This window comes from Oryzias latipes, chromosome 13 (assembly GCF_053564925.1).
Source record: "Oryzias latipes strain Hd-rR chromosome 13, Olatipes_Hd-rR_3.1".
In the NCBI taxonomy this organism is placed as follows: domain Eukaryota; kingdom Metazoa; phylum Chordata; class Actinopteri; order Beloniformes; family Adrianichthyidae; genus Oryzias; species Oryzias latipes.
In genome coordinates, this window is record NC_136249.1 from 13,629,801 (window position 1) to 13,655,214 (window position 25,414).

General features: G+C 41.2%; 2 protein-coding genes and 1 long non-coding RNA gene across 5 annotated transcripts in view; 2 read left to right on the forward strand and 1 right to left on the reverse strand.

Annotated features, from left to right (window-relative positions):
* On the forward strand, positions 1-13,957 carry zbtb38 (zinc finger and BTB domain containing 38). Of its 3 annotated transcripts, none has more exons than XM_011482800.4 (2): positions 1-183; positions 8,678-13,957. In XM_011482800.4, the coding sequence occupies exon 2, from the start codon at positions 8,710-8,712 to the stop codon at positions 12,247-12,249; it is 3,540 nt and encodes a 1,179-aa protein (XP_011481102.1). In that variant the 5' UTR covers positions 1-183; positions 8,678-8,709; the 3' UTR covers positions 12,250-13,957. The 3 variants fall into 3 exon arrangements, with proteins under 3 accessions (XP_011481102.1, XP_011481104.1, XP_011481103.1); XM_011482802.4 differs by lacking the exon at positions 1-183 and adding an exon at positions 554-907; XM_011482801.4 differs by lacking the exon at positions 1-183 and adding an exon at positions 5,359-5,583.
* Positions 4,536-17,702, reverse strand: LOC110016246 (uncharacterized). The gene is made up of 4 exons (XR_002291562.3): positions 17,563-17,702; positions 17,357-17,492; positions 16,734-16,824; positions 4,536-5,361 (listed from the first exon to the last, which is right to left on the reverse strand). It is a non-coding gene; the product is annotated as an uncharacterized LOC110016246 (long non-coding RNA).
* rasa2 (RAS p21 protein activator 2) overlaps positions 17,488-25,414 on the forward strand; it is a 42,765-nt gene continuing 34,838 nt past the window's right edge. Inside the window, exons 1-2 of the mRNA XM_023961781.2 lie at positions 17,488-17,621; positions 21,170-21,293. Of these exons, the coding sequence (XP_023817549.1) occupies positions 17,564-17,621; positions 21,170-21,293 (182 nt within the window). The 5' untranslated portion in view covers positions 17,488-17,563. The remainder of the gene's footprint in view (positions 17,622-21,169; positions 21,294-25,414) is intronic.

The window sequence follows — 25,414 nt, forward strand, 5'->3', positions numbered from 1 at the left end:
ATGGGAGGAGAGACCGTGTGCTAATAACGCAAGTGCTGTGGTTTCTGTAACAATTGCAGGCCTAAATACCTCTTTGGTTCTAGACTTGAATCAAATGCACTGACATAGAGTAAGAAAATCTGCTTCAAAGATCACATTTCGCATGAAACCTGAGCAAGAAGGCAACTGTAACACAAGACAAAGGTAAGGATTTTATATTGTTTTATTTATTGTGTTTGCAGACACTTTGATGCATCAAGAAACAACTAATGTAGGGGGAAAAAAGCAGGCTGTTTATTACTAGAAAATAACACCATGTCTCAACCTGAGTCAGAAAACTGTTTATTAAAATGCACACGCACATATGTATGGGTCTGTTCTTAATGTTCTTTGACTCAGCTGTACGGATCTCACAGTGCCTTGAACTCTTATCACTTTTGGGTTCCATGCCCTATTATTAGCCTCCCACGCCACCGTCTCAGCTGAGTCTGGAAGGAAAAATATTCATTACGTAACAATAAAGGATCTGTCTCCCAGACCCACTTCCTGAATACCAAAGCAGCGTCAAGGCCTCATACTGAGGCAGAACGGAAGCCTCGTCCGTTTGTTCACTGGGGCCATGCAGATCCACGCTCACGCGTCTCCCACCCCTCCTTCTCAACACCTCTTTGTGGGTCAGTGATGCAGCAGGAATGACGCAGCCATGGCGGTAGCCTACAGAGGGCAACTTGGCACCGGGGGGTGGGAGCGCTCGTCTCCCAGAACCACAGCCCAGCAACAGAAGTGACAGGGGAGGGAGGTAAAGGCCCAACCTAGGCTGGAGGAGGAACGTTAGCCGGATGAGCGCTCTCTTCTCCTGAACAAACAACAGAGATTTCCACTGCGACACAGGCGGGCCTGGCTGGACCTTCTGCACAGAGGCCCTTTGGTATGTGTGTCTGCTTCCTATGGCTGCAAAAGGTGCTATCAGGGATGATAGAGTTAGTGTGCTTTGCTACAAGGCCTTCTCTGCCTCGTCATGCTCCCTCTGCCTCCCTACTGAGGAATGTCCCCACAGGCCGTAGCAGAGACCACAGGAGATCACTGAGGTCTGTTTACTTCATCTTCTGGTTCTGCAAATGTCCCGCTTGTGACATAAATGTTATGATCATCCAAACCCGCTTTGTGCAGCGGAGGGTCACAGGGGTTGCTGATGCTTATCCAAGTTACTTGTAAGGCGAAGGACAGGTCACTGATTTATTGCAGCGTCACTTGTTATTTATCTTTTGATTTTCAAAGCGTTCCAGTGGTCTTTTTGATGATTTTGTTTTGAGCCCAAATCAAACAAACCTGTGTCGGCTTCTAGGACGTAGTTTCTGTAGAGCGGCAGGAGTTCATTAGATATTCACCTTTGAGTTGTGGGCGGGACCGCTGGCGCAGAACTAACCATTTCCCCTCCCCGTTACCGAGAGTTCTCCGTTTCCACTCTCTCTCGCTAGCTTAAAGCCCCTCACAGCCCTAACCTAACATTACCGATGCAACAAAAACGGCGAGCAACAGCGGCGCTACAGCTTTGATCCAGATTCCAACTCAGACGAGACCCACTAGAGATCTTTCCTGCCCACGGCTGGAATTGCCCACAGCTCCCACAGAAAAGGAGTTACAACAATTCAGGGATTGTTAAAGAATAAAGGCATATTAGAAAATGTCACACATAGAAACAAAGGGAGATTTCATTTCTGAGAATCCCAAAATGCTGTGTGGAAGTTGGAGTCCTTGACATAACTGAATCAGAGGAGGAGAGCAGTGTTGGTTTAGCATTTCCTCAACATTGAGCTTCAGATGCCCTCAGAGGCTCCTGGCTGCTCTTTGCAGTCAACTTCTTCTCGGTCTTTCTGCACGAGTGTTGGGGACCACAATTTTCATCTTTTTTTGTTGTTTTTTGTTGTGCTACTTTTACAGTTTCCACACATCCGTTGTCACATGATCGATCTGGGGGGGGGGGACTTTTTTTTGTGTGTCTATATCGATAAATGTGAGAAAGAAATGAAACGTGGCGTTTGCTGCTGATGGGAAAGTCAAGCTTTTGGTCAAAGCTGGAGAAGTCATTTCCTGGCGAACAGGAAAGCGTCTGCGGCCGTCCTGATGATGATGAGACCTTGGCTGACTCAGAATTTGATCTCATAAAGGAAGCGGCAGAGGCTGGGTGGTGTTCAGTCACAGATGGAAGAACAAAGGAGTTGGCAGACTCCTGAACAGGACTAAGTTGCTGTGAAGGGGTAAATGTTGAAACTTCATACAAATTCTTCTGAAAAAAATGAATGAAATCTTTAATGACTTAACAAAAATAGGCATAAACAGCAAATTCTCCCAGTAGCCTTTGCATTAAATGTGTAAATTTAATCAATTTTGGACTTATTGCTGTTGCTATGTTTAAAGAAACCCGTTTTGTAGCAGATTTGGTGACTTTTTAAAAGCTTAATATTTGAAGTAAACGCGTTTTGTGCAGAAACGCAACGACGAGTTTAAGTTTCATTCTAGAATAAAGGAAGGAGCACTTCTAAAAGTGTGATTTCAACCAAGAAATGGTTTCTTTAGATGAGTCAGAGGTTAGAGGTCTACTTGCAGACGGAATCCCCCTTGATGCTAAATATTAACTCTTGACTCATTGCATTTTTAGTTTTGTGCTGTTTCGCTCTCGATGCATCCGCTTTTTTATAAGAACAGAAGAAGAAAAAAAGAACAACAAATAAATTTACAGCAGAAACCGTTTTTGCTGAATTGTGAAGATGTGTTCCGTTCCGGTTTCTATTTAGCAGAGCTTTGTGAAGAGGTGTAACCCATTGAACTTATTTTTGTTCCAACTTAAGACTGTGATGCTCTAAGATCAGCAGATGGAACTATTAAAAAAAAACACACATTTCCTTTTTTACCTAATAGATTGTAAAAAGCCGCCATCGACTTCTAAAGACCCACTCCAATCAAAAGTGGTGTTTTTTTTTTTTTACATGTTCTTGTGGCATTTTCCTCATGATGGAGGACATATAATAAGACAACTAAGCTCAAAATTGCATTTCTGAGTATTTATTTATTCAAATCGTTGCGAATGAGAAGCAGATGGAAAACTGTCGTTTTTTAAATAAAAGCTTATTTTGGAGCTCCCTGCTCCGTCTGATGCAATCTGATGCAACCGTTTGCAGAAGATTTTTTTACAGACTGTAATTTTATTTAATTGTAACTTTTTTAGACATTCAAGATATTTTGAAGTTGTTTTCCCTTCTCTTTGCGCTACACCAGTGGTGTCCAAATTCTTTACAGAGGACCAGATTTGATGAGGTGAAAATGTTTGACAGCTAACTATTTGGCCTGCTATTTTTTCAGCTATTTGAACCGCATTAAATGCAAATGAACTATTTAATGAACATTTTATTGCTGTGGTATACTTATAATTTCTTCACATCGAAAATAAACGCATCTAAAGACGTTTTTACCAAAATGATTTGTCAATCTTTTGCAGCGTTCATCCCAGTTAGCTTGTCATAGTTAACATGTTTTGTCTGCTCTTTACATTGAACTCTATGAAATCAGACACAGTCTCTTGGCATATTAGGCAGACACGGTTGGTTCATATTTCACTGAAACAAAAAGCACAATTTTCCTTTTTCCTGGAAACCGTGGCCCTCACTGTTCACTTGTCTTTTTCATTTACAGTTGATATCGTTGATTTTACAAAAGGAGCCCATGGGCCGGTGGAAATTTAAACGCCGGCCGGACATCCCTGCTCTATACCTTTCCAAGCTTTTCTCAAAATCAGTACAGTTATCTGTCTGATTAGAGCTAGGATCTACGAATAAGGAAATTATTTTTAAAATCAGTGAAATTTCTTTTGGATCTAAACTCTTAACAATGGAAAAACTTGATTTAAGACTCAAAAAAACTCAAATTCTTATTTTTGGTTCAGTTTTAAGAATGTTATTATAAAGTTCAATAAAGTTAAATTGCCATTGATTGGCATTATGTTAATGACAAAAAATTAGATTTATGTTAAGTGCTAGTTTCAGATTTGGGTTGTTTCTCCTTTTGTTCACATTTTGTTCTAAAATGACTCATTTCCACTTAGTATTGCACTAGTTTTTTTGTCGCTATAATCAAAATGCACTACTTATAGGTACGTAAACACTCCAAAAATTCAAACCATTTGCATAGAACTAGCAAAAACCTTGTTATGGGCTGTTTAACATTCAGTTTGAAGTAATTCTATCTCAAAGTGAGCTTTTTAGTTTATTTTTCCTTTTTTGAATGCTAATGTGGAACTCCTTGTTTCTTATAGTAAGATTTCTTGTTATGTAAAAACGATTTACTGCGAAGACAAATCATTTGACTACTTTCTAGTGATTTTCTTCTAAATGTTAGTCTGCTTTATCTAATTTTAGGGTCCCTCTTTACTGCAAAAACACGCCGCCTTAAAATAAGTCATAAAATAGTTTTAAATGTGAAAATTTTCCTTTAAATAAGTGTTGCTATTTAAAGACTTTCTTAATACGAATATTTTTTCTTGCAACACAGAAAATAGGACATTTTTTTCTTGAAACAAAGGTCTTTTTATTTTCTCAGGTTTGCGTTTTTGTAGTGTAGTTAGTCTGGGTAAAAATCCTCTGCAGTCATCTTTTGTAAACAGTCGCTTCTGTCCTCCGAGGCTTTGGAGCGTTTAGCTTCCTCCCCCCTCCCCCCCGTCTGCAGTGCTGACGCATCTGCTGTTTTTGCATCAATCAGCAGCAGCAGCAGCCTCCACGTTGGTCCACCTCTGAATCCCTGCTGGGAGCACACAGCTTACGTTGGTTTCCCCCGCCACAAAAAAAAAAAAGCCTGTCTGAACATCTGTCCCGCATGCCGTGGCTGCGCAGTGCAGCGGGGGACGCCTCTCGTCTGCTTCCACGTTATCTAACCACTCTGACTGAATAAGCATGGTGCGGCTGCACAGTCAGAGGCTGTGCGCGCCAGCTGGAAGCAGACGGCGTCGTTTTTGTGTGGAGGATGTATGTTCCTCCTAAGAGTGCTGCCGGCTTTTGAACGTTGCTAAATGGTTTCCCTGCTACGGTCCACATGCACTGAAGGAGACCGACTCCCGGCACAGACCAGAATGCAGCCGTGGAGTCCAGACCGGAGCTGATGTGGCGCCCTGCAACCCTCGGCTCTCCCTTCGGTCCTCCACCCAGCTTAGAAAAAGTTGCCGTTTCCTGCTCAGTGGCTCCCGAACAAACGCGCCCATGAGCCCCGTTTTCACCCACGCGTGCTCCACTTTAGCGGCATAAGCTGCGAGTTATCCCCCTGGAAGAGGCACAGCCGGGACATTGGCTGCACGGATGGAGGCGAAAGGACGTAGATGCTGGAGTCATCTGCACGCTGAGAGGGAGGGAGAGGAAGAAAGACGTCAGAAACAGCTCTGCTCCTGACAACACGGCTGTTCAGCCACCATCATAGGGGGAAAATACTTTCGCTTTGCTCTCCTCAAACTGGTTTGGGTTTTTTTAATGAGAAGCTTGGTAAACATGAGGCTGTAGGGAAGGGAATTCTGCATGAACACGGCTTCCTGCTCGCCGCCTCTCACTTTTCTGATTGACTAAGGTATGTTTTGCATGTTTACACTCAATTTCAGAGTAGTTCTGCGGAAGTCTGCTTTGCAGAGGTGCCTACAGACGACTGACAGTTCGCTCTTTGTTTCTCGGAGTGCTGCACCGTCATTTCTCAGTTTGTGGTTTCGCCTGTGGGGATTTCGACTTTTCACTAAAAGAGTATTATTAACTTTGACTTTGATCGTAACCTGGGTGGAGGTGTGGCGGCCCCAAAAGCGGCGGCGACAACGTCCCAATTTTCTCGTCGGTAAAAATGGACACAAAATGAATATAGTTCAGTTAAAAAATCAGCTGGTAGAGAGGTTAATACTACAGAATCAAACTCTTTGAAATCCACCCGCACTTTCGACGACACGTTTCTGATAACAAAGTGCTGTTTTTTGTTTTTTTTAGAAAAACAGGTGTTAAGTTGAAGACAAAGGTGAGGCCCGATTGATGCAGGTTCCCTTCATCCAGGTCAGTGTGCATGTGAGGGTGAGGGAAGCCGCTCGATCGCCAGCCAGCTGAATCCCAATAAGTGCTGCGCCATAGCATGTTGCCATGACAACGGAGGCCTGTCTGAGGCAGAAGGCAGCAGGGCGGTTGTTTCATCCGATTGTGAGGCTTTCCAGAACGGCGGCCATCTTGTATTTGTTGCACAGTCACAAAAGTGAAAAACAAATGTCCAAATATATATATATATATATATATATATATATTTTAAAAAGGGGCCAATGGATGACCGTATATCATCAAAAAATGGCTAACCAAAGTCTATCCTGTCGAGGAAAAATATATCCAGAATCGGAAACGGTTCTAAATACCAGTTATTCCTGGTCATTTAAAGAGCAGAAACACATTTTCACAAAATAAAAACGGAGTGACCTCCAGATTATTTAACCGAATCCTCTTTTGCACAAGAACCTTCCTGCAGCTCAGACAAACCATGTGAAATCTCAGTGCAGGTGAGCTGAATCACCAGACTGACGTGAGACTTCCAGCTGCCGGCGCTCAGACATCAGCGAGGCGGCGTGGGCTCAGGTGGCAGTGATAGGAGCGGGGTCACCCTCACAGCATCATGCTGAGTGAAATCCCTCTGCAGACACTGCCGCTCAAAGACCAGCTGAACTCCCGATAGGTCGACATCTGCGACGGACCAGAAATCTAGGCCTTTCAGTCTGGACCGCCTCAAACCTGAAATATCCCTGCGTTTTTGGGATTTCTTTGTGTTTTCATTAAGTCATTTAACTTTCTTTGGCCAAAATACCACATGAATAAGGTAAACTAATCCCTTCTTTCATTTCTGTGATAGTCTGATGGTGTGCTCTGAGTCACCTTCTCGCTGAACTATTCAGATTACACACTTTAAATAAACATCTGAGGTGAGCTGACGTACGCATGCGTTGGAGGGCTATGGCCTACAAATAAAACCTCAGATATGTTCACAAAGAAAGGATTTTCCGATTTCCTTTTTATAGTAAAACAAAAATTCTTTAATTTTGACATCTCCTTTAGGAGTTGACCTGCAACTAAATACAATCACTGCTTGTAAAACGGCGTGTTTTGTGAGCTGCTGCTGGCTTCAGTATTTTGTAGTGAGAAGCCTTTTCTGACCGACGGTTATAGTTGTGGAAGCTTCAAACAGATTTTGTTGCTCCAAGTCACCCAAAAACAAGCCAGTTCCATAGTACTGAAGAAAAAGTTCCTTTTCACACCTAAAACCCACGGCGAGGCCTCCTTTCAGCACCGTGGGCCTCGCCTGTGGAACAGCCTGCCTGAGGACGTGAGGGCGTCAGCCACTGTGGAGGTTTTTAAGAAAAAACTTAAAACACATCATTTTAGAAAAGCTTTTACATAGTTTTTACTTGTCCATATGTTTTTATTTTATTTTATAAAATTTTAACAACTAATTTGATTTGTTTTGATTTTAATGGTGGGATATGTATGTGTTGGGTTTTGTGTGTTTTATTAATTCATTTATTTTTTATTATTATTTGTATTATTTTTACTATGTTTATTATTTTAACTACTATATTTTTATCTTATTTTTATCTTTTATTCTTTCTCTGGGAGGCACTTTGAGATGCTCTGTAGCATGAAAAGCGATTTATAAATAAAGTTGAAGTTTAATTTGAATTTTTTGGTCAGCGCCAGTTGCCATTTTAACATCAGTCTGTCGTGACAGACGAGCGGGCTGACCTTTTCTCCAAACAACAGAACCCAAGAGAGCAGCGTGCAAGTGAAAAAAAAAATCCTAATTTCCCCCCCAAAAAAATATGCCTAAACAGCAAATTTGAATTAATCAATAAAAATCGATTTATCGCCCAGCTTTAATGCAGAGGAATGAATGCTAAGAAGCCGCCTAAATGTCATTCTGTTCATTGTATGTTCTGTAATGAATTAGAGTCACACCTGAAGGTTAAGGCTGCCTTCATGCTTTTCTTTATGACTGTGAGTATAAAAGCATCACATCAGAGGCGGCCTTTTCTCTCATCATGATACTACCACCGCGCCGAGAGGAAAACTTATTGTTTTTTATATTAAGATTGAGATAATTGTGAGATGTTACTGCCAAAAAAAAAAAACTCCACATGGAAAGTAACTGGACTAACAAAAAAAAAAGCAGCCGTGGATCACCTTCACTTTATTCCATTTCATGCTCATGTGCAGCCCGTTAAGAATTTAACAATGATGAATTTAACAAAAAATAAAACAGAGAAATTAGACTTTTATCTATATTTCTGTGGAAATGTTCTCAACACAATGTCTAAATAAGTGATATACAGTATGTTGCGTTTACAGAAACACAGAAGAGTCTACATTTTTATAAAAACAAAAATATTATTTTAATTTTAAATTTGTAAATTTTTGTTAAATGTTTTTGTTTTTAATTTAAGACAAAAATGTTGCAAAGGTATTTATTGTAAGAAGCTGCTCAGCATGATGTCCTATGTTGCACAGACTGGTCTGTAAGAATTATGCTGCCATCTAGTGTTAGAAAGGAGGAAGCAGGACTTCCATCATAGTAACCTTCTAGGCCTCAATAAAAAGCCACCTTCTCTGTTTTGAAGTAATCTGGACTAACTATGATCTTGGCTTTTTTCCAGATGACTGCGGTCCCCTCGTTTATCCGGACCTGATGGACAGCGCGCACCCTTTCGCCGTGCTAAACAAGCTCAATGAGCAGCGCTCACAAGGCCTCTTCTGTGACGTAACCATTGTGGTGGAGGATGTCAAGTTTCGAGCCCACAAGAACATTCTGGCGGCCTGCAGCAGGTATTTCAGGAATGCTCTGACGACCCCAGACCCGTGGACCTCTGGCCAAGTCCTGGAGCTTTTGGACCTTAAATCAGAGGTGTTTGCCAACATCCTCAACTTCATATACTGCTCAAAGGCGGCCTCAGATGGCGCAGAAGACAGAAGGGGACTCACGGCAGCTGGCAAAAGACTGGGCATTCCATTTCTGGAAATGCTTGCAGAAGAGGAGAAGCAGGATGAATGTGATAAATCCACAAACATGTTTAAAAAAAGAAAGAAGGACCTCGTAAGAGCAGACGAGGTAGACGGCAGCAGAGGGCCTCGCATCACCAATGCCTTTTCTATCACGGAAGAGTGCCCCACCAACAACCCTTTCACCCCTCTGGTTGAAGCCAACAGCGAGAGGCAGTCTCCAGATTTGACCCAACACCCTTCAAGCTCCACGTCCTGCCCTAACGGGACCGGCGAGACGACCCACACGCTGTCGGAGCACTCGTATGCAGTAAACAAATCCACTGAAGGCAAAGAAAGCAGTCAGTCGGACAGCAAGAAGGCCTGCAAGCCAGCCATGACGCAGCCAAAAAACCTCATTTACAAGAACGCCGGGCCGCTTAAAAAGCGCCACAGGCTGAGGGGCGTTTTAGGGAAAAGTGTGTTCCCAGCAGAAGCAGAAGTGGAAACGCCAAACACAATAACACCTGTGTTAACGGACTCTGCTGCAAGCGTCCCCGTGTTGACGCCGCCTTCCCTCTATTCAGAGGCAGAGGCGGAGGAGCAAATGAACTCGGGAGCGCCAGCAGCTGCTGACAGCCCCCATAAGGAGTTGGGCCCACCACCCCTCTCTCCTCACACAGAGGACAGCATTTTGATCTACAGCTGCGAGCACTGTCCAGAGATATTCTCTAACAAAGCTCTTCTCATCCTTCACTCAGAGGTGCATAAAAAGCGTTTTGTAAGTCATTTGTTTTGCAAATTTTGTCACAGAAAGTTCATACACCTCAAACGGCTACGCAACCACGAGCAGGGCTGTCCAAAGGCGGCAAGAGGCCCATCCATGGGAGATGTCAGGAAAATACCAAAAGAGACCGACCGCCTTCCAGAAGACACAGAAGAAAATAAAGCAGAAGACGTAGTGACATCACTCTCCCCAGCTGGCCTGTCCAGCCCTCCCACTCCAGAGTCCATTCCAATGTACCAAACACACGGTGAAAAGACAGTGAAGCCAAGCAGCAGTCAGAGGAAATATAACTGCAGCGTGTGCAAACGCGTCTATGTCACCTTGTCGAGCTTGAAACGCCATGAAAACGTGCACTCCTGGAGGAGGGCCTACCCATGTCATTACTGCAATAAAGTCTTTGCTCTGGCAGAGTACCGAACTAAGCATGAAATCTGGCACACAGGTGAACGGCGCTATCAGTGCATTTTCTGTCTGGAGACCTTCATGACGTATTACATCTTGAAGAACCATCAGAAGTCCTTTCATGGCATTGATCCAAGTCTGGCAGTTAAGAAGAAATCAGCCAACGGCGGGCTGAAGGGGAGCGTTTACCCCATAAAGCTCTACAGGCTTCTGCCCATGAAGTTCAGAAAAAGACAGTACAAGACGTACAGTCAGACCTACTCTGAGAGTCTAGAAGGAAGTGAGCCGTCTTCTCTGAGCAGCAGTTCTCTCATATCGCCATTTGACGATAATGGTCTGGTGGGCCTTCCCGACGCAAGTTCGATCCCTTTGACATTCATGGCCACAACAAAGATGGTCTCCCCGGTCATGCCTCGTATCAGCTATGACAAGCCACTTGATGTGGACCAAAGTCTGAACGTTGAGTTGGAGAGTCAATGTGGTCCAAGGAATGAAGAAAGTAGAGATGAGCCTTTTCAAAGCAGGAGCGCCATTTTTTCCGTGCAGCCAAACTTGAATTTTGCTGCAGATTATACCGATGACTCACAAGTGGTGTTAAACCCAGAGCGCGTCAATAATAACGTGTCGTTCTTAAGCTCCATGAGCACCGTTAAAAAGTTAGGCGAACTATCTGCTTCTGCAAAGAGAGTTGAGGACATGACCAAGAAAATCCTTCAGTCAAGCACGGAGAATCGGTTTGGGGCAAAAACAGAGACGTACATCGCCAAGCCTGCATGTCAGGGTGCATCGGTTGACAGTAACACGCTGCCTCTCTGCCAGATTACGGTAAAAATAGGCAATGAGGCCATCATCCGACGCCAAATCAAAGGTTCTAAACTCTTCCCCAGAAAGAAAAGGAGGATCCGAGATCTGAATGGTGGCCAAATCCTCAATCAATCTCCTCAGAGAAGAGAAAAATCAGAAAGTCAGAGACTCCGATATAGACCAGATGCTACTGCCACAGAAACCAACATGTTTGAAGACACCAACGACTGCGACACAGCTGATGAGCTCTGGCGTCCGTATTACTCATACAAAGCGAAGAAAAAGATCAAAAAGCTCCGATACAAGCACAGAAAAGCTTTGTTTCATCTTCATCCCGAGCCGTGTGTGGACAGAACGGCTGGCAGTGAGGCTCACGTCGACCGGACGACTACAGGACCCAAACAGAACCCAAGCAACAGCAGCCCCAGAGCCACTTACACCTGTGACATATGTGATAGCTCTTTCATCACAGAGACCGGTCTGAGAGCTCACGTGATTGGCTCTCACCCTTATTTCTGCAAGACCTGTGGTAAGCAAGGCCCTCCAGGTGAGGCACCTGCAGCCGCTGATTACATCTGCAACAGCTGCATGGAAGATGGTTCCTGCTTCGGTAACACACCTCGGAGTCCCAACCCAGAGAAGAAATACCGCTGCTCCTTTTGTCCGCAGCGGTTTCTGTACCTGGCCACTAAGAGGAGCCACGAGAAAAAACACCAGGAGACAAAGGGGTGTGGGTTTAACACATGCATGCCTTGCTCTACATTCTCAGCACATGAGGGTGAGGATAGTAAGCGAGATGCCATCAAAACAGAGGACAGCGATAATCAGGGAGGCACTGACATAAAAAGTGAAAGCATGGAAGGAGAGGACTTCTCGTGTAGCAAAAGTACGCCTAAAAGAGAGGACACTACAGACCTCTCGCATTCGGTCCTCTACGAAGATGTGTCAAAGCCCACTACTAGGAGGCCAGCTTCCCCGCACGCCAATTCCATGTTCTCCCTCACCTCACCAAAGGTCAAACATGAAGTGGCCAAAAAGTGGATGGACGAGCAGCAGTCTTTGCATCTACTGTCAAAAAGACAACCTTTCGATAAAGACGGCGAAACCAACAAAAACATCCCAGTGAGACCGGGAAAAAATGGCCACGGTGACCACGATAAGTCCAACAAGATGCTCAGAAGGAGCGACACTGTAGCTACACCCACCACGCTACTGAACACAGACAAATGGGTGTGCAAAGAGGAGCCCCTGTATTAGATGTACAGACAGACCTCTCATGTGGTTTGGAAACTGAAAATCTGCCTATTCAAACCTTAATATGAGAGTCATACATGTAAACAGAATGACATTTCTTCCTGAACCCAGAGACCCAGGCTTTGTCTGAATTCCCTCACTGCTTGGTGCATTATATAGGACGATCGCCGTTTTGTTTTGGGATGTCTGAATATTTCATTTCAAAATCTGGTGCACTGGAAACTTTCTAGAAGTCTCTAGATAGATACTTACTAGATTGGTGAACATAGACCACAAAACGTTGCGTTTGAACTATTTGTCATTTGAAAATAATTTACTTGCATTTATTATTTATAAATCATCCATGTTTTCATTGTCAGAATACAGTGGATTCATGCACAGTCTTTGTAAATTGTCTATATGTACTGTATTTTTCGGAGTATAACTTTTTTTACATAATTTGGTCAAGGGGCAAACTTATATGTGATTTTTCAAAATTATATATAGCGCTTTTCTACTTACACCAACGCCTTTAGAGTCACAGACCCATTCACCAAGTCATACACACACATTCACACACTGGTGGCAGTTCCGCTTGCCGAACACTGGCGCCAACCTCCCACCAGAGGCAAGGTGGGGTTCAGTGTCTTGCCCAAGGACACTTTGACTCGTGGACAAGCCGGGAATCGAACCTGCAATATTACGATCATGGGACGACCGCCCTATCGCTGCACCATTGCCGCTAGAGGGCGCAGTACGTTTGTGTATCAGTATTTGCTACTGACAGGAACCAAGAAGAAGCGCCGCCTAGTAGCCGGGCTTGGCGGAATTATTTCAAAGTGAGACAGAAGATATAGAATTGACCAGATTTAGTGATATTGATAAATTTATTTCAAGTATTGTAGTCAAAACAATAAAAAAACTCATTGCAGAAATGATGAAATGCATAGATTAAACAAAAACAAAGACACAAGTCACATTTACTTAATTAAATATAGTGATCATTAACTAAAGTCAGGGCTCGTAGGGCTCGATTTATTGGTTGAAAAGGAGTGGGAAGAGGCGGTCTTATATAATCCCACCCCTACTAAGCATGTGCTCTTTGACATGGTTAACAAATGTTGCGCTAACATACTAGATTCCACCTATTTTTTATGACGCTAGGTAAGAACTGATGCATTAGGGTAGTGAAGGAAATAGATGGTGTTGCATTTGGCAATTAAGAAATAAAGTAGTGAGCATGAATCACATTAAAATCCAGGGCACTGGATAGTCCCACACTATATAGGGCTGGTCTTTATAGGGGTCAGGAAGTAGTGAGGGAATTCAGACAAAGCACCACAGACTATTTTTTGGATAAAATAACAAACGCTGATACAATCTCTTTTTCTTTTTTGTTCATTGTCTATGCATGTAAGGCAGAGCCACTGGCACGTGGAATTTTTTTAAATGCTGTGCAATATTATACGAGAATCTGCACTGTCAGATAAACTTCACTTTATGAGCAAAATCATCTTTGTCACATTTTTTAACCTCCAGCCCACTTCCCTGGACCTGATGTGTTGCACTTTTTAGGTAGACCCTTTTTCTTTAATACTTTGATATTTGGAAATTTTCATTTTAAGGACCAATGTTTAAACTTTTGAATAATTCACACCAAGATGACTCACTTTGTGTGTTATGAAAAAAATAACATGGGGAAATATTTGAATAAAAAATATTGACAGCATAAGCACTTGGTCTTCATCTCTGCGCACAATTCAATCCTCATGGCTCTGACACTCCAGCGTCACGTCGAACAACTGCAGAAACATGGTTTCTAAAGCACAACACGCCAAACAGAATGATTTAGCCAGCCATTCAAAGTCTGTCCAAGAACCATTTCCCTGATCGTCAGCCATATGTTGGTGATCTTCTCTTTGAGCTGCGGGGAAGCGGAGGCCTTCTGAAAAGTTCCCACATTCTTCCACATAAACTGTGATGAGCCTCAAGACAAGATTTCCAGATGTTTCCAAATTCCATGATACTTTCTAACGACGGTAAGCGCAAACGTGTGGTGCAACAAGATGGATCCCTGCGTTACAAAGAAAACCTTCAGAATAAATTAGACGCCAAAATCCATCGAGAGAAAGCTGTCCTTTTAAGGATCATCTGTAGGTAGTAGCTGTTTAAAGTTTCACCTGTCAGAATAGCTTTTAATCGCTTGATACGTCAGATAAATCAAGCCAGCATTTAAGAAAAACTAGGTTTTTACTAGTTTTTCTGTTGTAACAGATTCATTTTTAGATGATGATTTTAGTTTATTTGTCAAAGTTTGACCAATTTTTGCTAAATCCTACATCTGTGCTTTAGTTTATATCATGGCCTGATATAGGCATGGGCATGGGGGGGGGGGGGGGGGGGCAACGACCCGCTAAATGTGATGACCCTCAAAAATCCCTACAATATATTATTATTATCAATACATTTATATTGTTGTTTATAATAGTTGAATTAGTACAAGGTTTAAAAAAGCTTCAGCTTCTGTCTAACTCCATTGCAAACATGTTTTTAATGACTGACTATAGTTATCAGTGAGTGTATGCATTTATCTATTGTTTTTATATGTTTGAGATATAATAAAACATTTTTTATAAAATTGCAACTGTTTATTTATTTTATTTCTATAGCCCAATATTACACCAATAGTCATCTCAATGGGCTTCATACCGATAATTGTATAAGAATATGAAATCAGTCATACAATATAATAGGTAACTAACTGCTAAACTGTAATGTCACTGTAATAATGCAAGAGCTTCATGATTTTCAGGTCTGTATCTGACAGTCACTGAGAATGAAGCATGCTTTTAGTCTTTATGGTTTACTGAAACTCTACCTGGGAAATTTTCTTGGACTGATTTGCACTTTATGCTGCAAAAAATATAGACATAAGTGTAAAAATAATTTTCAAGTAAATAAAAATTGAAATGAATACATTTAAAGTCCAATCAGTTTTTTTCTTTTTTTTAAAGCATTCGCAGTGGTCTTTTAACTACGATGATGCCGTTTTTAGCCTAAATCAAAACATCTGTGCCGTTTTCTAGGATGTAGGCACGGAGGAAGCCCACTTTGCGCATCCCATCTATTTACATGCTCTCCCCCAAACTCGCAACCCCTCACACTCCCAACCTAACATTACGGGTGTAACAAAAACGGCGAGCAGTATTGAAGCTATCCAGTTTAGAGCCAGATAACAGCTCAGACGAGGAAAACAAAGACATACATGGATCTATTTGTCTGCAAGCGGATGCATCAGAACAGTGACGTGCAGTCAGGAGAGGCAGGTGAGGCACAGCCTCACCTGTCATTATGGGAAGAAAAGAGAACAAATAAATTCAATTATTATATTTAATCAGTAAGTTGTGCTTTGCGGTCATTTTCCATTTAAATGTACCATTTTTGGGTGTTTTTTCTTTTCAAAATCGCTGAATTTCCGCATTTGCCGTTCAGATACTAAGTGACGTGCGATGAGGCACCAGCCCGCTGAGCCTCACCTTGGATTGCGCAATACCTATGCAGTCAGACGGTACTGCTGTCTCTCTGTATGTCGGTTCAATCACTTGTACTATATGAGCTGAGTTTAAATAATTTAGCAGATGTATATGATGCACAGTGCTTGTTTTTATAAATAACTGTATGTGAGGGACGTGTTTCTTGTGCTGAGCGCTAAACGACGGCGAAAAAGCCGCTGGGTGAGGCCAGCAGTTCTCGTGCCTCATGTTGCAGTTCTCGTGCCTCATGTTAGGGGGCGCCGGTGAGCCCTGAGATTATGACGCTAAAAAATACTAGAAGAAGTGATAGGAAGCGGCAACTCATTTTCTTCAGAAGGAGCGGCGTATGGACTTTATTTACAACTAAAGGTAAGACGATAATAACGTTTGTGCTTTTTTCTATGCTGCAGTTTGTATATGAAAAAAAACATGTTGAAATTATATTTTAAACAAAACGTTAACTGTTGTCAATCAAATGGTGAATAAGCTACTCAGTTATTTATACTCATGGTTCATATGTTTGTAAATCTGACTGATGACGTCAGTGCCTCACCAGCCATTAACCTCACCGCACGTCACTGCATCAGAATGGAGCAGAGTAGGGACCTTTTTGCTTGCCGTAGATTTTGTACGTCACACTTACAAGCTTTTACAAACTGCATTTTTCTTCTGCTCCAGATTCACAACGATTTGAATAAAGAAATACTCTGAAATGTGAGTTAAAGCTTAATTTTCTTTCTATATGTCCTCCATCAACAAAAATTGTCACAAGAACGCGTTAAAAACACCAAACGTTATTTTCATTTGTGTGGGTCTTTGAATCCATTCATTTGAGTAGTAAACCAGAAGTTTGGCAGCTTTTCCATTTTAAAATCAACTTTATGGGGGGGGGGGGGGGGTGTTTGCTCTGTAAAAAAAAAAAAAAGGTTTTGTTTTGTACGGTGATATTTAAATATAGAGGTAGATAATCCATACCTGATGTTTTCAGTCTATCATGTGCTGGAAACAGCTTATTATCAGGACTGGAGGACATGCCTCCAGAATGTCAGGAAGAAACCGGCAGCATCTAAAAAAAAAATGTAAAAGTATATTCATTGTTTTTGCCAAGAAGACCCAAAAAGAAAGTCAAGAAAATATAGAATATTCTAAGTAAAAATAGCCCCAACTGTTGTCACACAATACAAGAGATTTTACAATTAGTTCTATTAAAAAATAAATGTAAGGGCAAATAAATAAATAAAAACTATATCAAACACATGTTTAGCCAAAAACAAAGAAAACAAACATTATTAGCTGATTTTATGGTCAGCAAAATGTACATTTAATCTTTAGGCATTTTACTATTTTATTCTCTATTTTTAGTGTTTATTAATAATTAAAGGAGACAAAAAAGGTGGTATTTGCTCCTCAAAGTTCATGATCAGGTCTGTTCTGGCGTGTTAGCTCCAGTTTTAGACACGAACTGAACTGGTTCACTGGAAGTATCCCAGATTAGTTAGCTAAGCTAGATGTCCTTCTCTAAGTCTGGTTTCTCCCAAAGTGTGCCGTTGCATAAGAACTCCGACACCTTAAATCCCTTTTAACACTGCTCCACCTACACAGTTCCAGGCTGAGAAGCTCCTGAAGAGAGAAAACAAAAAAAACCTGAAGATTTCTCCAAATGTTTTCATTCTCGGGTTTGCACGAGAGCTGACGTGACGCGGTGTTGTTGGGGCTGGCTCTCCTCCGCTTTGCCTGCATTCATAAACGGATATGATGAACCAGCGCTGAATGCAGCGGAGCGGCAACAACAGACAGCCCTGACCATGGCGGAAGAAGACGACGCTAAGATCCGGATTTTACAGAGTCTGCGGGGGAAAATATGTAAGTGTGAAGCCGACGTGTCTCCCCCGACGGGAACGGGAGACTCCCAGACGGGCTTAGCGGCGAGGCTGGAGCCCTCGAGGGGCGCGGCGCTCTATCCTCAGGCGCGAGCGTGAAGGCAAAGACGGGCAGCTCATCTGCCCTCCCCGCTCTTCCGAACCCTAACTTAAGCTAGCGCGCTAGCAGGAGCTTCGACTCTGTTTTGTGAATGAATCCGCTCACCAGGCTGCCCAGCCTCCGCCAGCTTCGTCTCACCAAACCACCAACAAACACGCTGTTATTGTACGGCCATGCGAGATTCACCTTTATTTAAGAGAAAAGCTTCTCAGTGACTGAGCCATGTTAACGTTACAGAGGCTAGCTGCTATCATCAGCCTCTTCGGTCTAGCGTCACAAGCTAACCCATTCAGTTTTCGTGGTACTCACTGCAGGTGTAACACCAGAATCTGTGCCTGTTCAGTTTAATATTACCCAGTAGGTGTACTGCCGGAATCTGACCCATCAGATGTTATGTTACCCCATTCCGCTTCAGTGGACCCGCCATAGGTGTATTACAAGAATCTGTTACCTGTTCAATTTTCATGTTACTCAATGTAGGTGTACTGCCAGAATCTGTGACCCATTCTGTTTTAGTGTCACTTGCTGAAGGTGTACTACCAGAATCTGTGACCCATTCAACTTTAGTGTCATCCATATACGTGTACAGCCAGAATCGGTGACCATGACGTTATGATCCAAATACTAACGGAATATTAGTTGTATTTTTTATCAGCTAAATGCCCTTTTGCTGTGGATGGTAAATAGTGTGCTCATTAGATTTAGATAAATAAGGAAATTCTGATCAGGGAAATGTAATTAATTTGAATTTGTAGAGAATTTCTGTTTATGTTTGTTAGATACATCTGTATAACACTAACATCCATTTTTATTTATTTATTTATAAATGAGATAAATCACAGGTATAATGGGTTACTATTCTGTAAAACAGCTATATCTGTCATAAACGGTTGAAAATGAAAAGAGAAAAATGACAAAAGTCCAGTACCTGGAAATTTGTATACAGGATCAGATGATGCAAAGACGTTTCCTGTTATGTTTACATCCGGTTTTAAACTTTTAATACCTCATTAGAACTCCTCCTTTCCTGACATTATTTATTAAAAAACCTTTGAACAAAAGTCTCCTGCACTTACGGCTCCTAATTGCGTGTGCGGAACAATTTAATCAACGATTATATTAGAAATATTTCCAAATAAAAGCTAGACTCTGGAGTAAGTTCAAATAGGACCTATTTCATATTCAATATTGGTTCATGCAGTCATGGTTTTGCTCCGTAAAGTTTTGCCAGCTGCCAACATTTGGATGTTTCAAGTTCTACAAGCTGAACTGGTTCTTGTAAAGCAAAGGATGAGAATAAAAAGGGCATCATTCCGCTGGAGCAACCCCTCAGTGGACGGAGGGCAATCGGCACATCCTCACAGAAATATTTCATGACATGTCTGTTAAAGTTGATGCCTTTCCACATAGAAGGATGGACTCTTTTACTGCGCCAATGCGACTATGGATGTAGGCGAAAAAATGTTGGTACGTAAAGGGGCACAATAGAACGGTAAATGTCAGTTTCACTATTATGAATTAATGAGAAAATGGTAAGCAGAACAGAATTGAGGAACCATCCTGGCATGTAAGTCACTGTGCAGTGTTGTGAAACCCCCGTTCTTCCTCGTTCACATTTGGCCTTTTCCTTTCGCTGACATCAACCATGGTGGCATTTTGTGCAGATGTGTCTTTGCAACAGCAGATGGCTCCTAAGAGTTTTTTTTTTTAATTATTTTTTAGGCGATACATTGAAAAAAAATCAACTTTTAACTGGGTTTTGTTTCTTCGCCCTCATGTCTTGGATTTAAGTTTGTCCGTTCCAGTGGAAGTGTTGTGGAAAAAAAGAGGTGACCTAAAAAAGCTACGTGTGTTTGCATATTTGCTCCATTACATATTGTGTTCTTCACCTACAGGGTCATCTTAGCACAAGCTTAGTGTCACCAGCTCCTCTTCGTAAGATTAGCCCTGTTCTATTCTTGTTAGCCTGTTTTAAAACACTGATCTGCTGGTGGCTCCTCTTAACCAGCTTCTTGCCCATCTTTAGGTCATCAATCCAAAGCTGCCCAACTAATTTCGGCTACTGCTGTCCCTGTAATCCGGCGCCGCAAATCTTTCTCTGTTACGACTTCTCCGTGTGACACAGATTTGACGTATTTTTCTGCACGTCTGGCGTCTCTGCAGTAAGATGGAAGTGGCGTGCGTTGCAAAGGCTGTCATTTATGAATCAGCGATGTTCTGTCACCGTTGGTTATGCTGAGGAAGTCGATGTTTCGTGTTTTTAACCACATGAGAGCCTCCAGTCTACTTTAGCTACATCCTCCCTTCAGTTTGCCCTGACAGCTCAAAACCTCCTCACTTCATCCGAACGATGTCTAATAAATAACTATGCTGTCTGCTTTCAGGGTTCTTAGTCTTTTTTAGTTCATTTTTATTCTTAAAATGAATTAGAATTGGGATGTTATCACTGGTTCCACTGAACCGGAATTGAACAGAAATTTTCATAAAACTCAAAGTCCCACTCTGATCCTCTTTTGATCTATTTTAAAAGTGTTTCCCAGTAGATTTCTAATCATGATTATGCTGTTTTTAGCCAAAAACCTGTTGTTTTCGAAGACATAGTTTCTGCAGAGCAGCAGTAGTTGATTACAAACTCACCTCTGAGTTGTGGGTGGAACTGTTGGTGCAGAGTAAGCCCACCCCCCCTTCCCGTCATCCATTTATTACGCTCTCTCCACTGGCTTACAAAAATGACAAAATCAAATAGGTTAGGGTTTAACCTAACGTTAGCAATGCAACAAAAATGGCGAGCAATATTGGAGTTATCTAGCCGAACAGTATGGAGCCAGACTCCAGGTCGGACGAGGAAAACAAAGACGTGCATGGATGTATTTGTGGATGCATCAGAATGGAGCGGAGCAGGGAGCTTTGGACATGCAGATTGTAGCTTCCACTTCACACCTACAGGCGTTTTCTTCTGCTTCTGATTCACAACGATTTGAATAAAGACATACTCAGAAATTCTATTTTAAGCTTAATTTTCTTTAGATGTGTTTTCCATCAGGAGAAAAATGCCACAAGAACATTAGAAAAAACCCAACCAAAACATAGTTTTCATCAAGTGGGTCTTTAAACTGTTACAGCATACAAACTGCAAAGAATTTTCCTGCAAAACGCACAAACTCAAAAGCCCAACGTCCGGTGAGTTGTTTAAAAGGGGAACGGTCTTTTTAGTCGAAGAGTTTACCGTATGTGTTTAAGGTAAAGCCACAAAGTAAAATGTGTTACAGATGACAAAATGCTATTGGTTTAGTTACTAGAATGGATTTGGATTGTCATAGTGATGCACCAAGTACAGTCCTAAGCTCTGCCTTTGTTTGAGTGTTCATGTGTTTGATTCTCCTCATCTGAAGACGGGTTACATCAGCCGTGTTTCTGTTTGGGTTCAACAGGTGAAGCTAAGAACCTTGGTCCAGTCTCGGGTCAGAACCGTCAGAGGGATCTATGTACGTTTTGCACCATAAGTCTGGATCAGGAGGAAGTGTTCCGCACCAAAGTGTTTGACAAATCTGGCAGGTATGCAACTGTTCTATTTCAAGTATTATTAAAAGCCAATGTTTATTTATCAAAATATATCATTTTCCTTTAGAGCAATTTATTTGTATTTGTTTTAGGCAAAAAATTAAAATAAAAAAAGCTTTTTTGTTAGTTTTTAAGCTAGAAATTCCCTCAATGAATATTTTGTCTTGTGTTGAGTTAAAAACCGAACTGCATGGTGTAACTGTACGTTTCACCATTGAGCCGAATCACACGGGGAAGGTGAATCATTGCATCCTTACCGTTCACCTTGAAAGTGTCAAATATGTGTGTTGCACTGACTTAAAGAAAAATCCATAATTTATGGTTTCATTGCAATGAAGTAAGGTTTTTCTTTATTGTTACTTGCTTATTAGAAAATTAAAAAAGGATTTTTCTAAATTTTTTAAAAGCTTTTTGTTGTTCTGTAAAACATAAATCCTATGTGATCCAAACATTAAAGCTTGAACTGAATTGTAGAGAATCAAACAGTTACACTCCTAGTTTGAATCCCTGTGCGTTTCAAAACTGTTGGTGAATTGGTTTTATTTTATTTATCATGAAAGCATGAATTGAATTGTGAAGTTTTTGAATCAAAATAGACTTCTGCAGTGAGAGCATTACAGCGTCTGACTCGGTTATCTTTTTTTATGTATTTTTTGGTTAGGAAGTGGTAGAACTTCCTTTATCTTGGTTGGAAAATGTTTCCATTAGCCTGTAAGATGAACAGATTCAAATTTATCGTTGTCCAGATATTTTTATCTTCAATCTTCCGTCTGATGTTGAGCTCTGACTTGTTTGTATAGGCGGCTGCTGACAGCCATAGAGGAGCTTACATGTAATGTTAGTAATTGAACGGTTGTGTAATATCGAAACGATGAATCTGGCATGAAAAAAAAAAAAGCACAAAGGATGAGTGAGTGATGAGTGCGCCTTGACTGTCCTGAGCTCTGATGGAAGCCGGAGCGCTCTGCTGTTCCTCAGAACGCGTTAATGTCAGGAGACTCGTCAACACGAGTCACGTCACACCTCATTTAAGGGAAGTTATGCTGGTAATCCAAACAGGCCCGTGTTTACATGGAGGTAAAGATTCATTTTTGTCATTTCCTCCTCAGAGAAATTCTCTGAACTGAGCGGTGAATCATGGCCGCCTCGAGATGTTTAGTGTAAATTTCTATCAGTCATGTGAGTAAATGCCTCAGAAATGTGAAGAGACTCTTCATATGTTTTTTTAGGTGCAACAGCTAAAATCACAGGTAAAATAATACGGCCAGGCTTTCATTCAGCGAGCTTTTAAAGAGACATTAAATATGTCCAGAGTTGATCTATTTGGCTGTCAGAATATAAACATTAGGTACTTAAAAAGGGAGCGACAGATTATGTAATAAACACAAATAATCTCCTTTTTCTCTATCATTTATATCATCATCAATTATTCATTTATTTATAAAGCCCCTTCCACCCCCAGCATAGCAGGCCCAGCGCTGCACATGGGGAGAGCAAAACATTGTACAATCATAAAACAGAAAAGAATAAAAAGCATAAAACCAAATGACTGTTTCCCATTTTTTGATCAGTTTTTTTCTGGGGTCTTTTGGAAAACTTTATATCACTTTTCACGGCTGCTTTTTATTGGAGTTACGTGGACTGCAGCACATCGTGGGATTGCTGTGGGGTCTCCTGGACGTCCTTAAGAATTTCAGTTAAGGTGGAATTCTGCATGTGGACGGGGAAGCAGCACATTCCCGAAACCAGCCCTTTACAATTTGTTTGTCTGAATTCCTTCACTGCTCCCTGACAACTCCAAGACAGTGCAGGACCATCCAGTACCCTATAAATAAATGCAATTCAGACACATGCTCACCACATTTTTAGTGTGAATATTATTATTATTATTATTATAACGGCAAATATAATATCACCCATTTGCCGAAGTAAAAAGCCAATAACCATCAACATTTTATGGAGTATTTATCAATCCACTCTGTGCAGAAAATGAAAACTTGGATCATTTATAAAAAATTATTTTATGGATTTTAGTCTATATTCACCAATTTGCAGAGACTTCTGGGAAATTTCCAGGGCTCTGGATTTTGGAATTGTAGATTTGGACACCCCGAAACAAAGGCGAATGCCCTTTAGAAAGCACTAAGTAGAGAGAGAAATCTAACTCAGCAAAAGAGTCACAGGAAGAATAAAACCTTCATTGATTTTTTTTTTTTTTTCTATAAGAAAATGTGTCTATATTCACTTAGTTACATTTAATTGGAAAAGGTTTTTGTCAGTGATGAAATACTGTTACCAAACAGTGTGCTAGTCCTGGATTAGATATGTTAATACTTTAAAAACAAATTCATTTTTAAAGCTAAATGAATAAATTAATATACATTTTATACAGTAAATGTTTCCTGTTTCTTCCAATTTAGTTTCAGATTTATAGAAAGAAAATGAAATTAAAAGACATTTAAAATTTCACCCTAGAATCAGATTTAAGCAGAAAAAAAATAACAAACTACAATACAATATTTTGGTAATTGCTTATCTTCCACATCATCAAATCATGAAGAATCTTTTTTATGTAGTTTTTTTTAAATGAACATAAATGGGGGTATAAGGAAGAAGTTAGATTCTTATGGATGGAAGGTGGGCGGAAGAAGGATTGAGAAAGCTCTCGGCTTTCCTTCTTAACTCACCGAGCATCTGTCAGTAAACATGGACCCGTTTTTTTTTTTTTTTTTAAAGGTATTTCACAACAGCCTCCTTTTTTTATGCTTCTGCCTTTGATACCTCTCAAAGAGAATTAGTAGTCTCAGAGGAAGTGTTTCCTCTCACGTTCTCCTCCGTTTCTTTGTTTCACTTTCAACTACTGGATCCTTTTTTTTTTTTGGTTCACTTCGATGTTCTTCCAGCTGTGGAGCTTGATTTGATGCTCCGCTCCTGTTGTTGGACAGCGTTGCTGCTGATCCTCAGGAGATCGTCATTAGATTGTGGGGGAAAATACAGAGGGAAAGGTCAAATGGGGGGGGTCTGATAGTTAAGGCCTGATAGTTAAGTTGCGAGATTTCTAGTGAAAAAGACAATGGCTACATACAAATTCCATCCCTACTCCCTAACTACTAAAAAAACTACCCAGTGCCCTGGATTTTAAAAGTACAATGGAGTTTAAAAACTAAACACATTTTTTTAAAATTATGACTTTTAATTTACGAGAAAAAAGTCGTACATCAACTATGAAAAAAACACCAAAGTTATCGGAGCCATGCTCAAAGATAAAAAATGTGGAGCATTTTGTGAAGCTTCATTTCTTAATAGGTTTCAAAAACAAAGAAATTCTGAACCTTTTGGCGACTCAAAATCAAACTATTGTTAGCGTAGCCGTCTTTCCGGGGTTCAGAGACACGTTTGGGTGTAGAGAACCGCTACTTTATTTTCCTTTTCATTCACATACCCAGAAGTTCATTTGTCGCCTTTCGTCATGAACCTGTCAGGCACACAATAAAACACCAAAAGAAAAGAAAATATTCTGTTATATTAGCATAAGAACATTGAAAATGCCAAAAGTGCTTCTCCTCCTCAGACGGAAGCATCACACAAACGTAGGGATCTGGTCTTTGGTGGAGGAAGAAAGGATTCAAGTGGACAGATGCAGGGACACCGACGTCTTCATCAACGGCTGCAGAGATCCTGCAAACCACCCATCAATAAATAAAACATGAATAAATTGGAAATCAAACAAATGAGCTTCCAGACGTTTGGAACGTTATCAATAAACATTCAGCTCACCTGTTCAACTAAGTTTAGTCGGTCTGCGTTCACTTGTCGCACTGTATTTATTTATTTATTTTTAAATATGTCAATATCTGATTTTCCCAAAGTAAAAACCTGTGCATTCATGCAGACTGTTTTTTCCAGGCACTGGGTTTTAGAATTGCAGATTCGGACTCCAAGACGCTGGCGAAGGGATGTGCTAAAAGGTGACCACCAACTTTAGGGTGCTCTAAGCAGTGAAGGGATTCAGACACAACCCCGTTCCTACATCCCAAACAGGTGTCAACAATGACATGAAACGTGTCTTTAAACACCACCTTGCTTTCTCCACTCAACACACCAGATTGCTTTGG